This window comes from Meles meles, chromosome 18 (assembly GCF_922984935.1).
Source record: "Meles meles chromosome 18, mMelMel3.1 paternal haplotype, whole genome shotgun sequence".
In the NCBI taxonomy this organism is placed as follows: domain Eukaryota; kingdom Metazoa; phylum Chordata; class Mammalia; order Carnivora; family Mustelidae; genus Meles; species Meles meles.
This window is the reverse complement of record NC_060083.1, coordinates 3,972,474-3,998,681: the sequence shown is the minus strand read 5'-3', so window position 1 is coordinate 3,998,681 and position 26,208 is coordinate 3,972,474. Positions and strand designations below refer to the sequence as shown.

Below are 26,208 nucleotides of genomic sequence, written 5' to 3'. Positions count from 1 at the left end.
GGCAGAGAGAGAGGAGGAAGCAGGCTCCCTGCTGAGCAGAGAGCCTGATGCGGGGCTTGATCCCAGGACCCTAAGATCATGACCTGAGCTGAAGGCAGAGGCTTTAACCCACTGAGCCACCCAGGCACTCCGGGAAAAGGTATTTTTAAGTGACATTATCCACTAAAGGGTTAGTATCCAAAATATATAAAGAACTTATACAACTCGACTCCAAAAAACCCCAAGTAATCCAGTTAAAAAAATGGGCAGAAGACATGAACAGACACTTGTCCAAAGAAGAGATACAGGTGGCCAACAGACACATGAAAAGATGCTCAACATCACTCATCATCGGGGAAATGCAAATCGAAAGCACAATGAGATACCACCTGGCACCTGTCAGGATGGGCAAAATAAAAAAACCTCAAGATACAAGTGTTGGCGAGGATGAGGAAAGGACGAGAAAAGGAACCCTCGTGTACTGTTAGTGGAAGTGCAAACTGGGCAGCCACTGTGGAAAACAGTTTGGAGGTTCCTCAAGAAATTAAAAATAGAACTACCCTCCCATCCAGGAATCAGACTACTGGGTGTTTGTTCAAAGGATATGAAAACACTAATTTGAAGGGATGCATGCATCCCTATGGCTGTAGCAGCATGATTTACAATAGCCACGATACGGAATTAGCACAAGTGTCCACTGATAGATGAATGGATCAAGAAGATGTGATCCCGGGGCGCCTGGGTGGCTCAGTGGGTTAAAGCCTCTGCCTTCTGCTCGGGTCATGATCCCAGGGTGCTAGGATTGAGCCCCGCATCGGGTATCTGCTCCGGGGGGAGCCTGCTTCCTCCTCTCTCTCTGCCTGCCTCTCTGCCTAGTTGTGATTTCTCTCTGTCAAATAAATAAAATATATAAAAAAAAGAAGATGTGATACAGATATGTATATATATGTATCATGAAAAGAGTAAAATCTTGCCATTTGCAACAACATGGATGGCTCTAGAGAGTATAATGCTAAAGGAAATAAACCATTCAGAGAAAGACAAATACCATATGATTTCACTCATGTGAAATTTACGAACAAAACGGTGAACAAGGGGAAAAATAAGGGAGACAAACCAAAAAACAGACTCTTAACCATAGAGAACCGACTAATGGTCACCAGAGAGGAGGTGCTTGGGGGGACCAGGGAAACAGGTGAACAGGATTAAGAGTACACGTATCCTGTTGAGCACTGAGTCCGCTACGGTAATGTGGAATCACTATATTGTACACCTGAAACGAACGTAACACTGTATGTTAACTGTACTGGAATTAAAATAAAATTAGGAGAAAAAAGAAGACTGAGCTACAGATATAATCTTGGAAGTCATCAAAACATAGATGATATTCCTTCCAATCCATGGACTTTGATGAGGTTACCTAGGGAGACCATGTAGAGAAAAAAGACGTGGGGACCCTAAACCCTCAAATCTAACCATTTAAAGGCCAAGCAGATGAGGTGAACCAGGAACAGAATTGTGGAATGCCAGCTGGGCTCTGCAAGGTGTCCAGATCAGCCTGGATTCACTAAGAAAAACGTTCTCTGGAATCATAACTCCAGATCTACCTGGATCTAATGGGATCTGACTGTTTGAATCATTCCTCGGTATCCGTGTTTATGCTCTGGAATCATTAAAGCCAAAGGCAGATGGAAGGTCATAATATGCTGTTTTTAAAAGTCCACAAATCCTTCTTGAATGGGGCAGAGATATCCTTAAGGCCCCTTCTGGATCTCTGTTCCTATCCATATCACCATGCAAGGATTACTTGGGCTTCCTCAAATGCTTTAGGAAATAACTATTTGTCTCTGAGTCACCAAAAGGGGATCAGAGGGCTGGGGGAGAGGAAGAGAAAGTCCTGTGTACAGCTGTCTCTATTTCTATCTGAATTCATTTTTCAAATTCATGTTTAAATTAGTGTGTGGGGTGCCTGAGTGGCTGCGTTATTAAGCGTCTGCCTTCAGCTCAGGTCGTGATCCCAGGGTCCTGAGATCGAGCCCCGAATCAGGCTCCCTGCTCGGTGGAGAGTCTGTTTCTCCCTCTCCCCCTACCCCCTGCTTGTGTTCCCTCTCTCGCTGTGTCTCTCTCTGTAAAATAAATAAAATTTTTAAAAAAATTTTAAATGAGTGTGTTTTCTCTTTTGCAACAAATATATACCTTTATAGTATCTACACTTAAGACCGTCAAGATTCTTCTGTAGTCTGTGAGCCATATGAAGGCGCGGACTGTGTTTCTGTTGTGAACACAGTGCCTAGCCCAAGGGTAGCTTGAGAAAGGCCAAATGAATGAATGAATTAAGGTGTTGAGCTGGTGAAGGATCCAGAAACTGATTTACTTCAGAATCTGGGGGATCCAAAGCAGAGCACAAACTGACATCATCCGTGCATATTAAGTAGGTTGTTAATTTAATGCAATAAGCCCACGTGCTTAATTACCTCAATTACTTTGAGCAACAACAATTTGTTGGCCACTCATTCTCCGTCTAAGACTGTGGCAGGCACCAGGGTCAAGGGCAGGGAGGATTTACAAAGAAGTGGAGGAGTGGTCCCTGGGTGGTACGCTAGGATACATACACATAGGAAAACAACACGGGAGTGATCTATGCACCCCCTTCTCCCCTGCCCCCCCAAGTCCCCCACCTCACCAGGGGCAGACCTAGATTGGGAGGCTCTTGGGTGGTGGAACAAAAGCAGTCAGGGTCATGTCTGCTTGGCCTCTTTGCTGAAGTCTAGATGACCTTGGGCAAGTCAGTTCAGTGCTAGAAAGCCGCATTCACCTCCTTCCATAAAAGGGAATGCTTTGACTCAGGGCGCACAGAAGTCCCTTCGACGCCAACATTTCATTTTGTCTTTGTCTTTGGGAACTATGTGGAAGGAACAGGGGTTTGTAGAGGCCAGAGGTTAGAAGCTGGAGTTACAGAGGCCCTAATATACTCATTTCCGGCTCTACCATTAATGGCTCTCAGGGCTCTTTCCGAATTCTATTGCAAAAAATGTGACATTTAAAATCACATCACTTCGCTGGGAGGGAGACAAACCATAAATGACTCTTAATCTCACAAAACAAACTGGGGGTTGCTGGGGGGAGGTGGGGTTGGAGATGGGGAGGGGGTTATGGACATTGGGGAGGGTATGGGCTATGGTGAGTGCTGTGAAGTGTGTAAACCTGGCGATTCACAGACCTGTACCCCTGGGGATAAAAATACATTATATGTTTATAAAAAAATAAAAAGTAAATAAAAAATAAAATCACATCACTTCGCAATGAAGGCAATTTCACATAAAAATCCAATTTTCCAGCTTTGCTGGAAAAAAATGGGAACATCTGACAACACCAGGAAGCGCTAACCCAGAGGTGTGAGTGCGGCCTTCCCGTTCTCTTCGGACCCTCTCAGTTGTCCCTGACCTGTCCTAGTGGTCTAGCCATTGACCGAACTTCAGAGCAGCTCACTGGAGCGGGAGTTCAAGTTTATCCGCATCAAGTGATTTTCGTGGAGGTATGTCCATGGACAGTGGGCGGGAGCTTCCTGGGGAGGTCGGTCAGAAGGTCTGAGCATGTTTTGAACCCCAGAGATTGTAAAGATTCTCTTCCCTCTTCCTTACCGAAGAATCACCAGATGCTGGGGTACCTGGGTGGCTCAGTGGGTTAAAGCCTCTGCCTTCAGCTCAGGTCATGATCTCAGGGTCCTGGGATCGAGGCCCGCATCGGGCTCTCTGCTCAGCGGGGAACCTGCTTCCTCCTCCTCTCTCTCTGCCTGCCTCTCGGCCTACTTGTGATCTGTGTCTGTCAAATAAATAAATAAAATCTTTAAAAAAAAAAAAAATAGAATCACCGGATGTCCCGAGCCACGGTGATGAGAGCATTGGGGCAGAAGCGTATGCAGAGATCATTGACGTAGCGGCGAGAACAGCTAGCATCCTTTGAGGCATAGGTCTGGCATCTTAACCCTTTGGCATGACCAGCCCGATTTTACAGATGGAAACGGAGGCCTAGAGAGATGAATTCATTGCTTTCTCTGAGCCCTGGGCTGGCGGGTGACTGAGCCAGATACTCTTGCTGTAGATGATCAAGGCTGAGCTAGAGGCGCGTTCAGTGAAAACCCAGGGTCTCTGAGTGGCGAGGGAGGAGGCTGAACCGGGTGTCGGTGAGCAGCAGCCATCTGGACAGGCAGAGCAGAGCCTGTGGGCTGAATGTTGGTTGACGTGACGGGAATGGCTAGAAAAACAATCCCAGCAGAACACAGTGTGTTACTTTTAACACAGTGTTAACGTCCTCCGGACAAATTCTTAAAGCCAACCAAGCAAGAGGCAGCTTCAGGTTTTATAAACCAACCTCATTTTTCGGTAGAACCACATTGGTGCATTTGTGCCTAGCAGACGGAGATGGGGTCTGCCCGTGGCCTTTGGACGTTTAAAAGGCGGGCGGAATGCTCTGGAGACAAAGCTCACCATTCAGTGCCATAACTAATTTTCGTGATGGCTTATGAAAGTCAGCATCCCTACGTCGCACTCAGTAGTCTTCACAAAAAGCACCAGGCGTCCTGATTTCAGGCAGGTTTCCCAAAAGCTCAAAGCTAAGGAATTCATAACGTGCTAATGGAAGTCCAAAGGAAAAATGCCACATTCCCCGTATGGCTGATTTCCCCCTAATGCACTTAGCAAAGCAGGGGAGCCGGGTGTAGCCTGTGTGACGACAGGAAACTCTCTGCTCTGTTACTTCAGCCTGTCGGGTGACCCCCGGGAATTGAAAATGATGGAAAATGAAGAATAGGTTACAGAGGTGATTTCTGGAGGGAAAAAAGAGCGGAAGAAGTTAAAGAACAGTGAGAAATGGAAGAGGGGGACATATCAGTAGCGAAGCGAATGTCATGTGACATTGGTAGGGACCAGCGAGGGGCCGAGAGGCATAGTATGGAAACTTCTGGAATCAGCGGCCTTTGGGGTGAGAAACAGAGGGAGGGAGGGTGTGCCTTTGCATTTTTTTCTTTTTCTTTTTCTTAAGATTTTTATTTGTTTATTTGACAGACAGAGATCACCAGCAGGCAGAGGGGCAGGAGGAGACAGAGGGGGAAGCAGGCTCCCTGCTGAGCAGGGAGCCAGACGCGGGGCTCGATCCCGGGACCCTGAGATCATGACCTGAGCCAAAGGCAGAGGCTTTAACCCACTGAGCCACCCAGGGTGCCCCTTTGGTTCAGTTTTTAAAATTAAATGTTGAAGTGGGGTGCCTTGGGTGGTATAGTCAGTTGAGCATCTGACTCTTGGTTTCTGCTCAGGTCATGATCTTGGGGTCATGGGGTCAAGCCCCGTGTTGGGCTCCATGCTCAGTGTGGAGTCTCCTTGGGAATCTCTCTCCTTCTCCCTTGGACCCTCCCGCTCATATTCTCTCTCTCTCTTTTAAATCTTTTTTTTTTTTTTCTGCAAGATTTTATTTATTTATTTGACAGAGATCACAAGTAGGCAGAGAGGCGTTGGTTGGAGGGGTATCCTGAGATCAGGACCTGAGCAAAAGGCAGAGACTTAACTCACTGAGCCACCCAGGTGCCCCTCTTTTAAATCTTTTTTTTTAAATTAAATGTTGGGGCGCCTGGGTGGCTCAGTTGGTTGGGCATCTGCCTTCGGGTCATGGTCCTGGGGTCCTGGGATTGAGCCCCATGTCAGGTTCCTTGCTCGACGGGGAGCCTGCTTCTGCTTCTGCTTCTCCCTCTGCCTGCTACTCCGCCTGTGTGTGCATGCTCTCTCTCTCTCTCTCTCTCAAATAAATACATAAAATTTAAAAAATTTAAATGTTGAGATGACTGCAATTCCTCATCTGTGTTCCGTAGACGAGTCTGCTATCCTATAAACTGGGCCCCAAGTGTAAGTAAAAATACACAAAGGCACACTGATTATTAGTGAAAGGCAAACAAAAAGAAGCACACTGAGATACCAGTTCACGTCCGTTAGGATGGCCGCTATAAAAAAAAAAAAGTGTTGGCGAGGTTGTAGAGAAAGTGGAATCTCGTGGACTGTTGGTAGGAATGTAAAATGAAGGAACTGCTTCAGGAAACGGTATGGCAGCGCCTTGAATAATTAAACATAGGATTTCCGTACGATGCAGTAATTCCACTTCTGGATACATCGCCAGAAGAATCGAAAGGAAGGTTTCAAAGAGATACTTCTATACCCTCGCTCATAACAGCACTATCCATAACAGCCAGAGGCAGAAGCATTCACGTGGATGAATGGATAAACAGAATTTGGTAGGTGCAACGGAATATTGTTCACCCTTCACAGAGAAGGACATCCGGACACCTGCTGCAACATGGATGAATCTTGAGGACATAACGCTGTATGAAATAAATCAGACGCGAAAAGACAAAGGAGGTGCCTTGAGTCGTCAAATTCATAGGGATAGAAAGTCAGTTGCCAGTGGCTGGGGAGGGAGAACAGCTGGGGAGGGAGGGTTAAATGTATTGTTTAATAAGTATACAGTTTCAGTTTTGCAAGATGAAGAAAGTTCTCGAGACTGGCTGCGCAACAATGTGAGAGACTGTGAAATACCAGATGCCATGTTTCCCTGAAGGCCATGAGTGTAACAATCTACCACAACCACCGAATGGTTTTATATATATTTTTTATATATATATTTTCAGTCTATAATTTACAAGTCAGTAAGAGAATAAGGGGAGAAAATGTAGAAAACACAATCCAACAGAAGGTCAAAAATGAGGGGGAAAAAAAAGCAAAGACAGGGGCGCCTGGGTGGCTCAGTGGGTTAAGCCGCTGCCTTCGGCTCAGGTCATGATCTCAGGGTCCTGGGATCGAGTCCCGCATCGGGCTCTCTGCTCAGCGGGGAGCCTGCCTCCCTCTCTCTCTCTCTCTCTGCCTGCCTCTCTATCTACTTGTGATCTCTCTCTGTCAAATAAATAAAATAAAATCTTTAAAAAAAAAAAAGCAAAGAGAGACGATGGAAAATAGAATATAAAATGCAATATAAAACTAAGCCTAACTGTCATTAATTAAAATAAAAAGGGGTAAACTCAACTGTCTCTGTAATATTTTATTAAAAAGATAAATAAATACCTGGATTGTGGAGTTACAGATGTGCCTGATATGCTTTTCTTTGCTTTTCAATGTTTGAGGTATTTCCGAATTTAAAATATATATAAATATATTTTAAAAGGAGTAAAAGGGAAAAGCATACCTCCCAGGAGGAATTACTTTAGAAATCTTACTATGAAGTGAGAAGTAGGGGGCACCTGGGTGGCTCAGTCGGTTAAGTGTCTGCCTTTGGCTCAGGTCGTGATCCCAGGGTCCTGGGATCGAGCCCCGCATCGGGCTCTCTGCTCATCTGGGAGTCTGCTTCCCCCCAACCTCTGCTTGCCTCTCTGCCTACTTGTGATCTCTGTCTGTCTAATAAATAAAATCTTTAAAATAAATAAATAAAAAATGCTGACTACAGATAACTTCAATTTAAAAGTAAGGAATTATTGAAGCAATAAATGTTTCTTTATTTCTGAGACTGTGGTTTCCTAAAAGGCACCTCTGAAATTAAGAAAAGAAAATGCAGGGGCGCCTGGGTGGCTCAGTGGGTTAAAGCCTCTGCCTTCGGCTCAGGTCATGATCCCAGGGTCCTGGGATTGAGCCCCACATCGGGTTCTCTGCTCAGTGAGGAGCCTGCTTCCCCCTTTCTCTGCCTGCCTCTCTGCCTACTTGTGATCTCTCTGTCAAATAAATAAATAGAATCTCTAAAAAAAAAAAAAGAAAGAAAAGAAAGAAAAAAGAAAAGAAAATGCATGCATTTGGAATCATTTTTTTAAACTCTGCATTTGGAGTCGTGGGATCGAGTCCCACAGCGAGCTCTTTGCTCGGTGGGGAGTCTCCTTCTCCCTCTGCCTGCTCTGCCTGCTGTTCCCTCTGCTTGTGCTCCCTCTCTCTCTGACAAATAAATAAAATCTAAAAAAAAAAAAAAAAGAGGTGGGGGTAGATAGCACCAAATGCTGGCAAGGATATGGAACAATAGGAACTCTTGTGCGTTGTGGGTGGAAATACAAAATGAAACAACTTCTCTGGGAGACATTACAGTAGTTTCTTATAAAAATAAACATTCTCACCACATGACCCAACAATTACCATGCTTAGTATTTGCCCACATGAGCTGGAAAATCATGCCCACACAAAATCTGCACATGAATATTTATAACAGTTTTATTTATACTTGCCAACACTTGGAAGCTTTCAAGATGTCTACGTAGATGACTGGATACCCAAATGTGATATCCAGACAACAGAATACTGTCCAGCAGTGAAAAGGAATGACCTATCAAGCCATGAAAATCAGGGAGAATTCTTGAACGCACATTGCTAAGTGAAAGGATCCAACCTAAAACAGCAACGTTGTGTGATTCTAACTATTCAATGTTCTGGAAAAGACAAAACTATGGAGAAAGCAAAAAGGTCAGCGGTTGCCAGGGGTGAGAGAGGAGGGAGGGACGAGTAGATGGATGTGTTTCAGGCAGGGAAATTTTCTGTACAGCACCAAAATGATGGGTACGTGTTGCCACACATTAGTCAAAACCCACTGAATGTGTAACACAAAGCGTGTTATACCCTGATTTACACAATAATAATGTGTCGATATCGGCTCATCAGAGGAAACCAATGTGCCAACTATTAATCTAATCAAATTAACACGAGCTATTAATCTTAGGGGAAAGTGTGGGTAGGAGTGGTTTGAGGAGATGGTTGGGAGCTCTGTACTTTCCACTCAGTTTTTCTGTCAATCCAAAACTGCTCTCAAAAAATAAAGCCTATTAATGAAGTAAAAGTGAGCAGTAAGAATAATCATTCTGAAACTCAAAAATTTACAGTGATGAAATTATTATGACTGCAATGCTTCTGAAAAACAAGCGAGGTCAAAGAATAGATTTGATGTTTCAAATAAACTAGCTTTCCTCCTGAAGGGGTAAGAGCCTGGTCATCGCAGCCAACCCAGACGTCTCTGGAGGACAGTCTGAGCTTTCTGTGAGGTCAGCAAAGGACATGGCACCTGCAGCAGAGAGAGAGGAGGAAGCAGGCTCCCCGATGAGCAGAGAGCCTGATGCGGGGCTCGATCCCAGAACCCTGGGATCATGATCTGAACTGAAGGCAGAGGCTTTAACCTACTGAGCCACTCAGGTGCCTCTGTAGTTAGCATTTAAACACACACACACAAACGGATATGGATGGATCCCCCGTATTTGTGCAGCAGAGGTGGACGTCTCCCTCTGCCCAAGCCTGCCCTCCTCCCCCCAACAGGTGTTGGGCCCAAGGAACTCCCTCCTAAACATTCAGTATACTCGTCCTTCCCTAGCTACACATTCTCAGCTGATACCCTTGAGGGTCATGAGCTCAGGGAGAAAAATTAGGCAACGAAGGTATGCCAATAAGCAGTGAAAAAAATTGGAGCTGCCAAGTTAAAACATAGACAGTGACTGAGATAAAGTATACAGGAGATGTGTTGAATTCCGAAATGGATACCATCGAAGAATGAACCAGCAAAATTCTCTGCCAGTAGAAAGCAGAACACATATAAAATTCTAAATGGAAAAAAAATATGCAACTCCAGAGTTTTATACCCAGACACATTTTTTCTTCAAGTCTAAAAAGGCAATGGGTAGACCTTCTCAAGGTGTCAAAAAGTACTGCAGCCATGAACACTTTCAAAACATCAGCAATAGCCAATTACTCCACCAGTTACAATCAGCTGTAATATGTATCAAAAATGAAACTCTCGGGGCGTCTGGGTGGCTCAGTGGGTTAAAGCCTCTGCCTTCGGCTTGGGTCATGATCCCAGGGTCCTGGGATCAAGCCCCACGTCGGACTCTCTGCTCAGCGAGGAGCCTTCTCCCCCCTTTCTCTGCCTGCCTCTCTGCCTACTTGTGATCTCTGTCTGTCAAACAAATAAATAAAATCTTGAAAAAATAATTTAAAAAAATAAATCTTTAAAAAAAAAATGAAACTCTCACTGGGGCACCTGAGTGGCTCAGCGAGTTAAGTGTCCAATTATTGGTTTCCACTTGGGCGGTGATCTCATGGGTCGTGGGACTGAACCTCACATCAGGTTCCACACTCAGCATGGGGTCTGCTTGGCCCTCTGCCCTCCCTTACCCTCCCTCTCCCTCTCTCCAATAAATAAATAAAACTTTAAAAAAATGAAGCTTTTAGATTTCTTGGCTCCATTGAGTCACATAAAAATAAAAGAAAGACAGACAATTTATATAATTGCTATTAAGTGTCAAATTATCAACCTTGGCAAAGTAAAATAAAGTATACATTAGTTAACTTCTTTTTAAGTTACAGGGGTGAAAACAAGGATGTGTGCTAACTCACTCATGTTTCAAAGCAAGGAGTGAATAAATAAATATCATCTCTAAGATACGTAGTTTAAAAAATTATTTCAAATGCATGCATTTTCTTTTCTTTTTTCCTTTCTTTCTTTCTTTTTTTTTTTTTTTTAGAGATTCTATTTATTTATTTGACAGAGAGAGAGATCACAAGTAGGCAGAGAGACAGGCAGAGAGAGAGGAAGGGACGCAGACTCCCTGCTGAGCAGAGAGCCGGACGCAGGGCTAGACGCAGGGCTTGACGCAGGGCAGGGCTCCATCCCAGGACCCTGGGATCATGACCTGAGCTGAAGGCAGAGGCTTTAACCTACTGAGCCACTCAGGTGCCTCTGTAGTTAGCATTTAAACACACACACACAAACGGATATGGATGGATCCCCCATATTTTGGCAGAACATGACTATTTAGTGCCCACATTAGAACCCCCCCAAAAAAGCAGGGTAACATATACTTGTATTTGCATAAAACATTTAGCAAGGGTGGTGGCCTCTGGGGAGTGTGACTTTGGGTTTGGGGTGGGAGAGTCATACCTGCCTTGGCATTCCTTACAAATTTGATATTTTCAGGGTTTGTATAAATGTTTCCATCATTTAAAAGAAGAAACTAGCATAATAATGAAGACATAACACATGAGAAAGTGGAAACTGTACGTGTGTTTAACTTTGAAGAAGAAGAAAAAAGTAGGAGTGTGTCTGGACGCTTTTTTAAAAAAAGATGTTATTTATTTATTTATTTGAGAGAGAGATAGCAGAGGGAGATGGAAAAGCAGACTCCCTGCTGAGCAGGGAGCCCAACTCTGGCTTGATCCCTGGACCCTGAGATCATCACCTGAGCCAAAGGCAGCTGCCTAACCAACTGAGCCACCCAGGTGCTCTCTGATGCCCATGTGAACCACAGCATACAAAGAGAGGGACACAGGTTGGGTTGCATGGGTTGTATATAGGATGTTTTTGAAGGAGTGCTCTTGGGATCAATACCTGCGGAAGGAAGGTGCAATATCCTTTGCCGACCCCATAGGATTGCCCTCTGGAGCTGTCTGGATTGGCTGGGATGACCAGGTCTCTACCCCTGCACGCGTCACTGGATGGGGGCTCCCCCGGGAAGAGGTGGGATGAGTCGTTCAGCTAGGGGCTCTCCACTGCACCTGTCTGCAGTCCCAGAGGGGACAGAGACACACCAGCAGGTAGGGCAGTGGGTCCTTCACTCACATGGGGCTGTGGGGTCCCAACGGGGGTCCACTACAAGAGAGGCTGATGCCTTGGGCAAGAGGATGGGAAAGAGACATCCTTGAGGCAGGAACGGCTGAGATCCAGAGCAACAGTGGGGTCACTCTGTGCCGGGTTTGCTTGCAGCTTCCTTCATTGTGACAAGAGAGAAGAATGGGGTTGGGGTGGGTGTTAGTCAGTGCAGAGGTTTGGTGGAGACAGACGCTAGTAGACAGTCCCCTACTAGCATCAACGTTCTCAAAGAAGGTTAGAGAAATGCTGTCTCTTGGCAAAGTGGGCCTCCTGGAGACACTTAGGAGAGTTGCAGATGCCTTTGATGTGACCGCAGTAAGTTTGCAGAGGGCAAATTCACCTCCATGGGAAGATTTTCTCCAGCAGCTCAGGAGCTCAGGCCAGAAAGGTTGAAGGCAGGATTGGCCTTGGAGGATTTCCATTGCTAGGAGAGTACAGTGGAGGAAGAGAGGGACCAAAGGTGTTTGCAGGAGAAGAGCACAAAGACAGACAGTGGAACTGGGGCTCAGAAGGGTTGTGTAACTTTCTCAAAGTCACACAGCCAGTAAATGGTTGGGAACCAGATTAGGGAAAATAGTGCACCTCTGATGTATGGTATTCAGGGACCTGGCAGGACAGATGACATACCCCAGCTGGGTAATTTGAGGGGAGTGTAATAATTTGAGGAAGATAGAACACACAGGAACAGCACTGTGCTTGGGCCCCCTGGTAGGTGACGGGGACAGCCATGCCAGGACCCGGCGACAGCATGGCTGTGTGGAGAGGACCTCCCTGTCACGTCCAGGGAGGGAAGCAGCCAGCCTCTGATGGCCCAGCCAAAAGGGAGCACAGGCATGAGGAACCCTGCCTCAGTTTCCCCACCATTCCCTGCCCCAGTGTTCCCTGGAGGACAAGGAAACCTCGAGGCTCGGAGCAAGGTGCATTGAGGAATCAGCGCACAACCTCGACTTCTCCGGACACATGGCACCGAACCAGTCAGGGCATCCAACTTCTTTTCGCTGTAGGATAAGAGCAATCACCGTCTGTGATTTGCACAGAGCTCTTCCTGCAGCCGGCGCTTGACGTCATTGACCCGCCGCCTGTCAATCACGCCAGCGTCCTCGGGCGGGTCCCACCGAGGCGGGGTCAGTACGCGCTCCATCCCGCGCAGTGGGAGCGCCGCGCTGGGAGGGGCTTCCTACCCGGCGAAGCCCTCCAGCCGCTCTTACTGGGGATTTCGAACCCCGCCTCCGCCTGGCGCAGCGGCTGTCACAGGGCTGGGCAGGTGCCGGCCTCTGGCAGGTGGCTCCCCGCGCGCATTGCGGCGCCCTCCACCCCCGCAGGAGATGGGGGTGCCGCGGCCGCCTAGACACCCGGAGACCTGGGAGGCCACGGAAGCTCCGGGGGGCACCAGGAGGCGCCGCAGCAGCCCAAGTAGAGGGGAAAGTCTCCTCCCCCAGGGCACGGGGACGCGCGGGCCGCAGCGGCCGGCGATCTTCTCCTCCCGCCACTCGGCGGCAGTCAGAGCGCCCCCTGGCGGGCGGGCATCGGAGGCGCGGCCGCGACCTGGCTCCGCGCCTCCCGCCGCGGGGCGGAGGAGGAAGCAGGGAGCTTGCAGCTGCGAACCCCCCGGAGGCCACCTCGCTGCGGTGCGGGGCTGGGGGCGGGGGGGGGACGCCGAGGAGGGGGAGGAAGGTCCGAGTTCCGGTGCCGGCCCCGCAGGGAGCAGCGGTGGGGCACCGACCCGGGAGGCTGTGGGTCACGAGGCGGAGCTGGCAGGGGGCTCGAGCAGCTGCGGAGGCCTCCCTTCCCGAGGCCAGGAGCAGAGGAACTTCAGGCGGAAGGTACCGCGGCGATCTGTAGGCTCGAGTCCCCTCTTTTACAGATGGGGAATTTTAGGGCCCGGGAATGACCCTCCTGGGTCACCTGGCGGGCCGTTGGCAGCAGGACCTTGGGAAAGAGGACAAGGGACTGCCCCCCAACCCCCCGTCCTTCTGCGGCCGGGTTAGGGCCCTCAGAGGCCCCAGGTGAGCCCCCCACCCCATTAGGTAATCCCAAAGAAAGCAACCAAAATAAAACATGAACCTTACAAGGGTTCTCAAATTGAAGTTGTTCCTTTCCAGGTTTTCCGAATGCAAATATTTTGCATAATTTGACCAAGGGTAAACCTTTCTCCAGTGGTGAGCGGCGGCGCTTTGCTGCTGGCCTGGATCGGGCGTGGGGGCCCCCCAGCACTGCTGAACAATTTTTAAGGACAGGAGCTCAAACTGGGTTCACGGTCAGCTTTGCCACTAGCTCTGAGCAGGGGTGAGACTTCGATTCCGCCTCTGCAGAATGGGAGTATGGAAAAGCTGGCGTTGGCCCAGGGCAGAGCCTCTGGTGGCAGCCAGGCATAGGGGTTTGGGGGCGCATTCCGAGCCCAGTGGACCAACCAGCCAAGTGGACGAAAGGGTCAAAGCGGCGGGTCACAGCCCAAGCGCAGCTCAAGCCGCGGATGACCCGCCGACCTCGGGCGGCTGGAGGCCGAGAATTCCCGCTTTGTTCTGGGGGGACTGAATGCGCGCCGGGTGGACGCGGGCGGCCACTTGGCTCTGGGGTGCTCAGCTCTGCGGAACACTCCGGGCAATTTCCGATGCCCACGTTTTTGCTTCCACTCCCTCCTTTCACCGCCGGAAAAGAGCCCTAAATATATCCGGCGGCTTGGATTTGTAATCCTTTACTTTTCTTTTACACTGGGCTTCTCTAGCCCTCAGGACAGAGACCATTTTTATTAGGAGTATCAAAATCCTTAAACAAGCAAACAAACAAACCAACCAACCCCCACACAAAACTGTGATTCCCACCCAAGCAGGCCTGAAGTTTGCCACACCGGGGTGCTACAACTCGGCCAAACACAAATCATAAACCCCTATCACCCCCTCCCCCAAATCTTCTAAAATCTTCATAGCCCCCGCAACAGTAGGAACTCATTAAAGACACACCCTTTGGAGACAGTATTTCCTTCTTTTATTTCCAAAATAAAGGGTCTGGCTAGTGCTCAGAAACGCATTCTCGTGTTTTCGAAGTTTAAATAAGTTAATAATTAACTAATGAAATGTAAAATTGAGGGCGAATAAGTCACTTCTGCATAACAAATACAACATCCCAGCGGCAGGGGTAAAGAAAAGCTGGAAAGAAATCCCCCCTGCGAACAGAAAAGACGCAGGAGAACCCTCTGCCTAGATTATTGCCCCCTCAGCAATTTTGCAGGAAAATATCCTGGGAGCAAGGTAGTTGCAAAGGGGTGGCGCGGGGCAGGGCCGGGACGCGTCGGTTCCACGGTGGCCTCTGGGTTATCTGAACCCTCTCGGGTCATCGCTGTCTCCCACTGGTACTTTTTCGAAGCAGAGGTGCGCGCTATAAGGGCAGGCTGGCTTTTTCAGTGTGCTCCAGACAGAGGGGAATTGGCCTCGGGGTAGGGCTGCGGGGACTCGGGACACTTGGGGACATTTACTGAGAAGCGAAGCCTAGTCTCGGACAGCGGGCGGAAGGGCAAGGGCTCAGGTCGGTTCGTGCAGGCTTGCGCGGACAGGGAAATGCAGCGTGGGCGGCGGCTCTCGGTGAGTCACCCCAGGGGGCAACACTCAGCCCTGGGGGGCCCCGCTGGGGTCGGAATCGGAAGGAACGTTCTGTCCCGGAAAGGCGCGAAGCCGGGCGTTGGAGGCCCCCTGGCCCCGCCAGAGCGGCGTTGCAGGCGCGGAAAACTTCCTGAGCGCTCCCGGAATGAACTCGAGCATCCCGAGCTTCTGAACCGCGAAGGCCGGGGCAAGAGTGCGGCGGCAAGAGGCACCGCGAAGGCCGGGGCAAGAGTGCGGCGGCAAGAGGCACCTCTCGCCCGCGCTTCCGCCGGGAGGGTTTGCAGCTCGGCGGAAGCTTGGCTCCCCCGCCCCGAAGGTCCCTTTGCAGAAACCTGGGGAGAGCAACTAACACTGGATTTTGACTTAAGTAAGTGCAACTCAGCGATCAATCTGCTCCAAGTCGACTTTGACTTTAAAAGAAAAATCGGTGGGAAGGAAACACCTGATCGCTAGTGTAATCGGTCAGCAAACCCAACGGGCTCCTAGATGAGGGCAAATGCAGTGTTGGCTTTCGTGTGTATTCAGGGAAAGGGGAGGCGAGAACAGTGTCTTCAACCTGACGTCCACCACAAACGCATATCCGGACAGCACTTTCTGCACGTGACTTTCACACTCCCTTTCCACCGCGAAGCTTCCTCCCAGACTCACTTAATTTCTTCCTTCGCTCCTCCGACCTTTCCCGACGGCTTGGGAAGCTAGGGAAGGTTTTTCCCCAGGACAGTTTACACCGGTCTCGGTTAACCCGCAGCCCGAAAGAGATCAACCCCCGGCAAAGAAGAAGAAGGAAAAACTTAAAAAAAAAGAAAGAAAGAAAGAAAGAAAGAAAGAAAGTAAGTAAGTTGAAAGCCATTTACAGGCTTTCCACTTAAACTTCCCAAACCGGTGCCTGTCCCGGAAGCCCCCGCCCCCTCCGAGTCCCCGGCGTGGGGTGGTCGGGTCTGGGGGCTGCAGGCGTCTCTGGCCTGACTCTCGCTCTTCCAACCCCTTCCTTCCCAGTGCACAACACACACATCACAAGCCCGCCCGCGAAACATCTGGATCTGGGCTCGAGTCCCCGACACAAGGGCAACTACACGCCAAGACTGGCTCCTGGGGAGCGAGCGCACCAGAGCAGCGCTCGGCGGGATCGGACCGCTCCCAGCGCTGTCAATCCAGCATCCTTCCGACCATCTGCTCCTGTCACCAGCCCCTGGCTCCGCCCCCACCGACTCCGCCCCGTAGCCCGCAGCCAATAGCAACCTCCGACCTCTCTCCACCGCCCCAAACCCTTTCCACACCCCCACGTCCCAGGAGCCGGTTGGCTGCTGAACGCTCAGCGGAGCGCCTGGAGTCGCAGGGCGTTCCGGGTTCCTGATAGGCGGAGCGGCCCGTCACTCCGGAAGGCCGAGCCCGCCCTCCCCACCTCGGTCCCTGGCTCTCTTCCTGCGCAGTTCTTCGCAGCCTCCGCGGGGAAGTGCCCGGGCTGCTCCCCGGGCTCGGTGGGCAGGCCGGCGAGAAGGCAGCCCCGGCGAGCTGCCGCGCCGTGTACGCGGTCCGGAGTGAGCAGGGAGCGGGGGTGCGGCGTTCTCTTACTCGAGCAGGAGCAGCCCCTCGGCCAGCAGTTGCCGCCACCCCGACTTTCGTTCCAGTTGAGGCTCCTCCCGGGCAACATGTCAAAAGCCGCCACCGCTACAGCTGCCGCCGCCACCTGGGGAAGAGTAGCAGCAGCGGCGGCGGCGGCGGCGGCGGCAGCGGCGGCAGCGGGCGCGCGGGGGCAATAAGCCGAACCCCGCGGGCGTCCTGCGGGCCAGGGAACCCTCTCCGCGCTCACAGCTCCGGCGGGCCCCGCGCCATGTGCTGAGCCATGTCCCTCGCCGCGCCCCCGGGCTGCGCATGGGGCAGCGCCTGAGCGGCGGCCGATCCTGCCTCGATGTCCCCGGCCGGCTCCTGCCGCAGCCGCCGCCGTCCCCGCCACCGGTGAGGAGGAAGCTCGCGCTGCTCTTCGCCATGCTCTGCATCTGGCTCTACATGTTTCTGTACTCGTGCGCGGGCTCGTGCGCCGCCGCGCCGGGGCTGCTGCTGCTGGGCTCCGGGTCCCGCGCCGCCCACGCCCCGCCAGCCCTGGCCCCAGGTCCCGATGGGACTGCCCCCAGGCTGCCGTTCCAGGCGGCGCCGGCCACCCCGCCGGCTGCGGGCAAGGAGCCGGCCGAGGGCGCCGCGAGCCAGGAGGAGCAGAGTCCCGAGACGCCAGACTCCCCCAGCTCCATCTCCAGCTTCTTCAGTGGATCCGGGAGCAAGCAGCTGCCGCAGGCCATCATCATCGGCGTGAAGAAGGGCGGCACGCGGGCGCTGCTCGAGTTCCTGCGCGTGCACCCCGATGTGCGCGCCGTGGGCGCCGAGCCCCACTTCTTCGACCGCAGCTACGACAAGGGCCTCGCCTGGTACCGGTGAGTTTCCCTACCGCGGCCGGGGCTAAGGGCCGGGGCGGCAGAAGCGGCTGGAGAGGGAGACGTGGCCTGTGCTGGGGAAGTGACAGGGGTACAGCCGCCGACCACCGGGCGCGGGGAGGGGCAGGCAGGAATAACGCACGGCGCCCGGAATCCGCCCCAGCGTGGTACGGGGTGCGCGCGGCTCTGCGCTCTCCACAACGCGTAGAAACTTCTCGAGGAGCTCTGGCGGCCCCGTGGCCCACGGTGCCCTTAGAATTAGTCAAAGAAGGGGGCTAGCCAGTGGGATGGCGCTCAGGGAAGCGCGCAGCCTTTTCACTGTGGCCGTTTCGCAAAGGAATCGATCCAGTGTGGCTCGTATTTAATGTTTCCTCTCGGAGCCCCGGGACGTTCTGCGCCCGGTCGGTCACGGTCTCCACCCTAGACCAACTTCTGCAGCAGCTTCTGCTCCCCAGATGGGGATGGGGATGGGGGTGGAAGAGACGGCGTCTGTAAACTTTTTTCCTACAGTCCTCCTCCTTGCTGGAACCCGAAGAGGGTCAGACCCGCCTGGCTGGCAGGCAGCTTGGGCTCGGGAGGGTGAGCTGGTAGGGTGGCCCGGCGCCGCCTCCGCCTGGCCCACGGGCGGACGGGCGGACGGGCGGACGGGCGGGCGGGCGGCGCGGAGCGTGGAGCGGTGCTGGTCCCTGTCGGGCAAAGGCGCGCACTGCAGCCGGCGGGAGCGGCGCGCAGCTTTGAAGGCTCCAGGGCGCCTCGGGCTCAGCTCGCTGGTTTCCTGCTCTTGGGCCTGGGTGCCGGGAGAGCGCGGGTAGGGACCCCGTGTCCGCGGGCCCTTTACATTTCTGGGGCCCAGAAATGTAAGGGGCTCCTTGATTGGGAAATGTGCGTTGCTCCGGGATCGGGGCTCCCGGGAACTCGGTTTTCGGGTGGGGTTCCAAAAGGACAGCGGCCCTCAGGGTCATTCAAAATCACGACCTCTGCCCAACGCCTTCCAAAGCTACCGACCTTTGGGGTGAGCTTCTGGGTTGACCGAGCTTCCGGTGGGGCCCGGATGGGCAAGGGGGTCCACACTCGGGCCTTCGGAAACTTGGTCGCCGCCCAGAGGCCCCGGCCAACGGCCCCCACCCGTTCTCTCTGGCCATCAACCCCCACCCTCCCAAGTAGGACTCCATCAAGTCCCCCGGCAGGCACCTTCCAGGCCCGAGCTGCTCGGGACTTCGGGAAACAAAAGAGAAAAGTCGAACCGAACCCCATTCCCTGCTCCCATCCCCCCTCCTAGGCCCCGGGAGAGAGAAAAGGGGGCTGACCCAGCGGATTAAAATCGCTCTCTTCCCAGCCTCGCCCTCTCCCTCCCTTTTGTCCTTAATGTTTTTATTATTGTCAGGAGTTGCCTATGTCTCGAGGTTTAGCCAGCCGTGACAGTCACGCTTCCCACCGTTCCCGGGCCGTGGACACCGGCTGTTTAAGAATGGGGGCTCGGGAGTCCCGACGTCTCGACTCGCGTCCGGGCTCTGGCGGCTTGCTGGTGGCGCGGAGCCTCAGTGCTCCTGTCGGTGCAGTGGGGATGCTGTGGCTCCCACCCGGCGGGGAGGAGTGCGCCAGTGCGCTCGGGTGCCTGGCTGGCACGTGGGGGCCTCTCCGATTGTTTCCAGGGCCACCGAGGGCATTGTTGTTACTGTTTCTCCCTTCTCCCACCTCTTCCACCGGGATGAGGGTCCTGCAGGCCGGGGTGGCAGGCCTAATACGGCGCGCCCTTCCAGGGGGAATCCACCAGGGGCCAGAGGCAGCCCGGGCTGCTCGTAGATGAGAAAACTAGGGGCCGGGTTGGGAGGAACTGGCAGCGGAGAGCGCTGGATCCGTCAAGTCAGGCGGTCGTAGAAGCACCTGGGGCAGGCTGTGGAAATCCCCACAGGAAGATTCACGACGGCTCTTAGGCGGCCGCGCTCCACCTGCTACGTTCCTGTTGGTTGACTCAAAACTGCTGAAGAAAGAAGGAAGCCGCCCTGGAAAGCCTCGCCGCGCGCCTGCAGCGGGGAGCGCAGCCGGGGAGCTTCGGGCAGGACCCGGCGCCCGCGGGCCGCCTTGCGAGCGGCTCACTTCGGGGAGGCGGGAGGCTCGTGGTCTTCCCTAGTCATCCCCCACCCTCCCACCCAGGCGGAGGGGCCGTACGGAAGGGGCGAGGAGGCCTAGGGCCGGCGGCGCTCACCCCGCGGACCGGGGGACGGGCGGGGCAAACCGGGCACCCTGCAGCTCGCCCCACGGGCTACTCGATCCCGGGCTACTCCAACGGCGCCCGGCGGGACCGCAGGCTTAGCGGATGTTTTTCAGGGAGAGGGAAAAAGAAAGTCTTCCAAAATGCCATCTGCTTACTTAATTTTTTAATTGATTTAGAATATTCTGGATGTCTGGGCCAACGTGTGGACTCAATTATTTTGAAGGCAGCCGTTTTAACTTGCAGCAGACCCCACCGGGAAGGGATACGCCTGTCCCAGAACGCTTTTCCGAAAATCCCGTGCCCTGGGGAGCAGCGCTCGCCCTGCTGGAGCTCTCTGGGCTCTGCCCAAGCCTAGCTGCTCGCGGGGAGGTGTGCGCTCCATTGTAGCTCCCGCTGCGTCTGCACGGTCAGGCCGCAGACTGGAGCAGGGTATAAATAATAATTAACCCGCGAGCGTTGCAGTTCGGAAACGTGGTTAAAGCAAGTTCTCAGAACCAGAGCAGAGGAGAGAGGGGAGACATTTTGGAGGCATTTAGACATTCTGGAGGCATTAAGAAAGTACGGGCACGGATGGCTGAATCCGATAGGCAGGCTGACAGTCTGCAGGAGAAGAGGGCTTGGCTGTGTTAAAGGGTTTAATCCGTGGGTACATGGTCCTGCCAAATGGTCTCACCCATAAACCCAGGGCCTGGGCACATTTGCATCAAGTCTTAGAGCTTGTTCGTAGCTCTTTGCAGTTGGCATCAGGAGACACGACCGGCCTGAACGGAGAGGGGATTGGGGTGGGATTGGAGCCTCCTGGAGTGGAGACGGAGCTGACCTTGCCACCCGCCAGGAATCGCACGCTTTTCGGCTGCCTTACCTGCTACAAAAATCTGAGGTGCTGATGGGTGTGGTTTATCTGCCCGGGACCCGACTTCGTTTAGTCTGGGATTAAGACGCGTGTGGGTTTTGTTTTTTTGTTGTTGTTTTCTGTTTTTTTTCCCAGTTCATTATCCAGCTCGCTTTTTCTTTCTCTGATCAGGCCTCCCAAACTTCACAGGTGTTTAAAGGACCCCACGGAGTAGCCCTTCCCTTCTGTGTCATGGTTGTGAAAGTGTAGGAAAAATAGAGAGCACTGGTTCAGGAGACCCTCACATAGGCCAGCCTGGAGAAAGTACCCACCCCTTACATTTGGGCTCCGAATATGGGTTTAACCTTTGAATTTAAAATGAAATATGTACCTTCTTTAATCGGTTTCTCTTCTTGATTTGGCTTAAGTGTGGTAGATTTTCATGAATTTTAATGACCCATGTTTGGGAATTAAGTTAGCTAGATAGTGTGTGATTTTTTTTTTTTTTTTTAAGTATAAAGAAATGTGCCTTAGGACAGTGGCAGAACTCCTTTCCCCACCTTGACTCTTCTTTCCATTTTTGGCTGTACAAAATAAGCTGACACTTCAATGCTGTAGCCACATTAAGAAAAAAAGTGTAGTGTGTGGGTGGTTTAACGATGTTGATAGCTAACACTTACTGAATGTTTTCCCTGTGTGCCAGGCACTGTTTCAAGTTTTACAGGATTAGCAAATTTAATCCTCATTACAGTCCTATGAAGTAGGTACTTTTACAGGCAAAGAAACACAGGCACAGAGAGGTTAAGCAACTGGCCCAAGGACTCACAGCCTGAAAGTGGCAAGGCTGATGTATAGTTACCCAGGTCGTCCTGATCCAGAGGTCACGCTGTGCTGTCTCGCTTAAAGTGACCCAAGCATGATGTTGGTCACATCTGAGGAGTTGAAAATGGGGTTTGGTTTGAAAGAGTTTGCGTTTTCTGTTTGTACCTCCCGCGACCTTGGTCTGGATTGCTCATTTTGTCAATTTTAAGAGTATCCGCTCCAGAAAAGGCCGGCTACTCCATCCAAAGGTGATTGATAACCAGAGTAAGGATAATGACATCACTACAGAAGTTTCATTTCTCTGCTGCATAGGACAGTCAGAGTCAGTGGAGTCATTAAAATGACAAAAATAACACTCAAACATAAAGGCAGAGAAAACATAGGGAGTGTCCCTACTGAGAGCAGATTTATTCTTTTCCATTTGCCTTTTTTAAGGCTGGGGAGGTATGTGGAGAGGAAATAGGGTTAACTAAGATGTTACAGACTTCTTGGAATGAATTTATTCATTAAAAAAAAAAAATACAGTGCTCCAAATCAACACTGAAAACTTGTACTCATTAACCAGAAGATAGTTGTAACTAACACTGGGAGCAGATTTCTTTAGAAGTAGATACTAAAACCCAATCATTTCAGAAATCTCTCTTGAAAGCCAATAGCTGAAAGTAGTAACTTTTCCTGCATTTTCAATTTAACAAATGCTGAGAAAACTAATGTCTCCCGTGTTTTCCCTCGGCTGGTTCTGAAAACCTGGTGGCAAGGACTGCTTCTGTCTTCACCGAGGGAAATTTAAGATCCGATCTGATTGGAGATAATCCTTTTTGAAGTAATTTGCACTTTCTCAGTCCTGGAGTTTAAACCAAATATGCAACTCACTTCAATCTGTTGGGTGAAGATCAAAAAATCTGCATTTATATGCAACAATTTGAAATACAAACCGTCATGTTACAAAGCTGTCAAGATTTATTAGCAAGACCGTGTAGCATGTGTTGAACTCTGGTTTTAATTAGGCACCTAAATTAGACCATAAAATGGTTGATTAATCTTTTACAAGTTGAGGGGAAAATATAACATAAATTAACCTAATCATAAGTGTTTTCCCAGATGTTCTGAGTTAATAAAATAGTCAATATCTAATAGCAACCTATTTGTTTTAGATAAATAAAATGCTTAAATGTATGAAATAAATTACCCTTAGCTTTCAAGTGATACAGAATTAATAAACAGGTCTCTAAAAAATTAGCCTATGTCTTAAAAAAAAACTTTGTCGACGTAAGATACTAGAATTAGGAATTAAATGTTGACTAAACTAGATTTTGCCTTTTTAAAGGAGCCATGAGTATTAAGAACTTAAAATTTAATATAGACTAATACTTATAAAGACATTATCCCAGCTAAAGTTTTACCGTTTGCGGCTTTTTAAAGTGCTCTATCACACCAATTTTTCTAGTTTGGTGTTTTGTTTTCATTGGAAGAAAAGCTTTCCGAGATCTAGAAAAATCAGTGTGTCACAAAACTTCATTCCAAGTACGCATGCTGGTTTACCTTTTCGTTAAAACATGTAGGTTTTCTGATTGCAGAAATTGACCCTTTTAATCGCTTACATTATTTAGAATTAAAAGCATCCAGGAATTAAAACAACAACAACAACAACACAACCCCACCAGCCAGCTAGTGTTATGAATCAGGGTAGTGGCATTTATTTCGAGCTCAGAACTGAAATACGTGACCAAGATTGCTTGCTGACTGCTCTCTCTGTCAGGAGTTTCTCAATACTTGATGTCCTCACTCTATGAACATGGAAATTAAGTTGATTGACAGAAACACAAAATGTCTACTCCAAAGGCAGAACATAATGAGCATTTCTTTTGCTGTGAATAGAGTTAGTTTCCAAATAGGGCGCTACCTCTCTCATTTAAAAGTGGGTGAGTTCAGACAGTAAGGGAAATTTCAGTCCTAGGCTGTTGGGATAGTCAGGAATCCCAGCAAAATGAATTCCCCAAGTATGTGGCATATTTTCAGGGGTAATGAATACAATATGCTGCCTACCTCAAATGAAAACATTTACCATGACCAAAAAGAAATGAGATACTGATATCTTTGAAAGCTACTTGTAAGTAGAGCATGAAGCTTTTTCTAATACTGAAAACATTACCTTGTTAGAAATCCCCTATTGCTCTCAAACTACCAAACTAAAACTAACACCAAATAAAACTTATGTTAGCGTAGATCGGTATTTTTTCTCCCCTGAATTTAGACTTGGGAGCAATGATCAGGCTGATTACATGATAATAAATAATTTTTCATTGCAGTCAAGAGGCATGTGTTAAGATACTGCTAATGCCAATAAAATCCCCTATTCTCTTTTCGCATAGGTAGGTCATTAATTCCCTTCATATCTGTATCTTAAATTCCTTAAATAGGTATTTTTGTGACTTGAAACATTTTAAAAATAGCATAAGTTAGTGAGTCATTCAAAAAATTTTACCTCATTGCATCATGGGTGAAACGTGTCAATAGCAACTCTATGGCCAACAGACTTTGCTGCCTCCCAAAAAGAGCTGCTTTTAAAAACTGCCTGTGGCTCTGGTTAGAGAGGGACTACCAGAGGGGAATTTATTTTCTACTCCCATTGTAAAAGTACGCATTAAAAAAAAAAACAAAAAGTATGTATGTACATACATATGTTCACTGTGACTTTAAGTTGATACATTTGTTCTGGAACAGATAAGCTCTTGGGATGAAATACTTCTAAATATAGCAAATATGTTAAAAGAAGACTCTGCTTTAACTTCCAGTCGGTTGTATTTCAGCCCAGTCCAGGCTGTTTCTTGCCGAGGGATCAGTACTTTTAAACACTTTTGACTAGAGTGTGAATGATTCCGTGTGCGTTCATCAAGCAACTGGGGGGCTTAGGATTCAGAATCCCCGTCGTCCCCCCCCCCCCACCGTCTCCCCCAAATCTCTGTCCCACGGTCCGCAGCATGGTTACACTTGCTCAGAAGCCTGTCCGATGCTGAAAGATGGTTCTGGGCAGGGTGAAGCTTGGGGCAACAAATGGGAGAATGGGGGGAAAGGGGGGAAGACAAGTGAGCAGCAGCAGATTTCCAAAGGACACGCTTGACTGAATGGCTGAGGGGCAGGAGGGAAGGGTCTGGTGGTGACAGAAGCGTCCAACATGTCCCCACACAGGCCCCCGGCGCGGCCACGTGGCCGTCCCCTTCGGGGAGCCGGAGGAGCGCTCGCCTGGACCTGGCGCCCCGGAAGGTGGCCGAGCAAATGGCTCCGCGGCTGGGATCAGTCAGCACGGTCCCTGCGTCGCGTGGGATCACTACATCTGGTCCAGGACCGCTGAGCCCCGGAGACAGATGGCGGGGCTTCCCGGGGCGGGGGCTGCCCCTCCGCCCCCGGTCGCCGCCTGCAGCCACGTGACCAGCCCGAGCGCCGGGCTCCGGCCTCACCTGTTGGCAAGTCCCGCCAGGCTAGGCGGCCGGCGCCCGCCGGGGGGGCGGTGCGGGGGGCCGGCCTCGCGCTGATTGGTCAGGGCCGTTTCCGGGAGACCAATGGCGTTCCGCCTGCGGGAAGGCCCCGCCCAGAAGGGGCTGGCGGAGCCGGGGCAGGCAGGCTTTCCCCTCTGCCCCGCAACCCTCGGGTGGAGTTAAGCTGGTGCTCTGGGGAGCGGCGTCCGCTGATGGGTTTACTCTCCCCCTTTCTTTCTGAAACCTGCACTTCTTCTGCAGGGGAGGTGTGTCTGCTCGAAATGCTTGCCTCCGCCGGGTAGAGTTGGGGGGGGGCAGGGTCGGCCTCGCCCTCTGGCCGGAATGAATGAGTTCTTGGAGTCCGGCAAGGAAACCCTCTTTTAACGGGTGTGGAGGGAGGGCGACGTGGCTCGCGTGGAGGAGAATCCGTGGAGTCCGTTTTCAGCAAGCACGGGTTTTCTCTTTCATTCTTCCCCGCCCCTCACCCTTTTCTCTCTGGGGGGGAGGGGCCCTCAGCTCCTGGGTTCGCCCGCTTCTGTGACGCCTGCCTGGGATGCCAGTCAGCGGATTCAGTGGACACCCCACGCTAGCTTTAGTTCCATGAATGGGGCCCGATAAGTGTCAGGATGGAGACAAAAAGTGGAAATGACCTCCGGTGGGGAGGAGAGGAGGGAGAAGGAAACGACAGATCAGACAGATCTGATTGCTGGATCGAGACCAGGTGGCTCGCCACCCCCAACACGTCCCCCAACACTTTCTCGCTGCAGCTCCCCATGTGCCCCTTGAGGACTCACACTCCCAGGTCGCCCTCCTTTCAGCAGCACCCCCCCCCCCCCACCTCGTGCTCTCAGTCCAGCAGCTGCCCCCTGCTCACTGGGGGTTGGAATGGCTCCTCTTGGGCAACCCCGGAGTGCCCTTCTGCAGTGGAAGGTGAAATCACAGCCGTTTTACATGATGCACTGGATGTCTGTTGTGGATGTGGATGAGACACCTTTTGGGGTGGGGGGGGGGGGATGGATTTTTTTTTGCAAAGGTTCAGGTGACAAACTGTATTTAAAAGGTCAGGAACTCATAGGACAGTGCTCTTGGCTGCAGGAAAGCTGGAAGAAATGCAGGGTTTGGGTCTTCTGTCTGTTCAACTCGTCTCCCTGGGGAGAAGACACACTAAGACAGTTAGAGAGCAGTCTTGCAGCCCCAGACCACTCCTGGTGCCTTCCCCCAG

At 51.1% G+C, this 26,208-nt stretch overlaps 1 protein-coding gene across 1 annotated transcript in view; it reads left to right on the top strand.

Annotated features, from left to right (window-relative positions):
• Window positions 1–16,643: 16,643 nt before the first annotated feature.
• Window positions 16,644–26,208, top strand: part of HS3ST3B1 (heparan sulfate-glucosamine 3-sulfotransferase 3B1) — a 39,624-nt gene continuing 30,059 nt past the window's right edge. Inside the window, exon 1 of the mRNA XM_045986617.1 lies at window positions 16,644–17,641. Coding sequence (XP_045842573.1) covers window positions 17,088–17,641 — 554 coding nt within the window. The 5' untranslated portion in view covers window positions 16,644–17,087. The remainder of the gene's footprint in view (window positions 17,642–26,208) is intronic.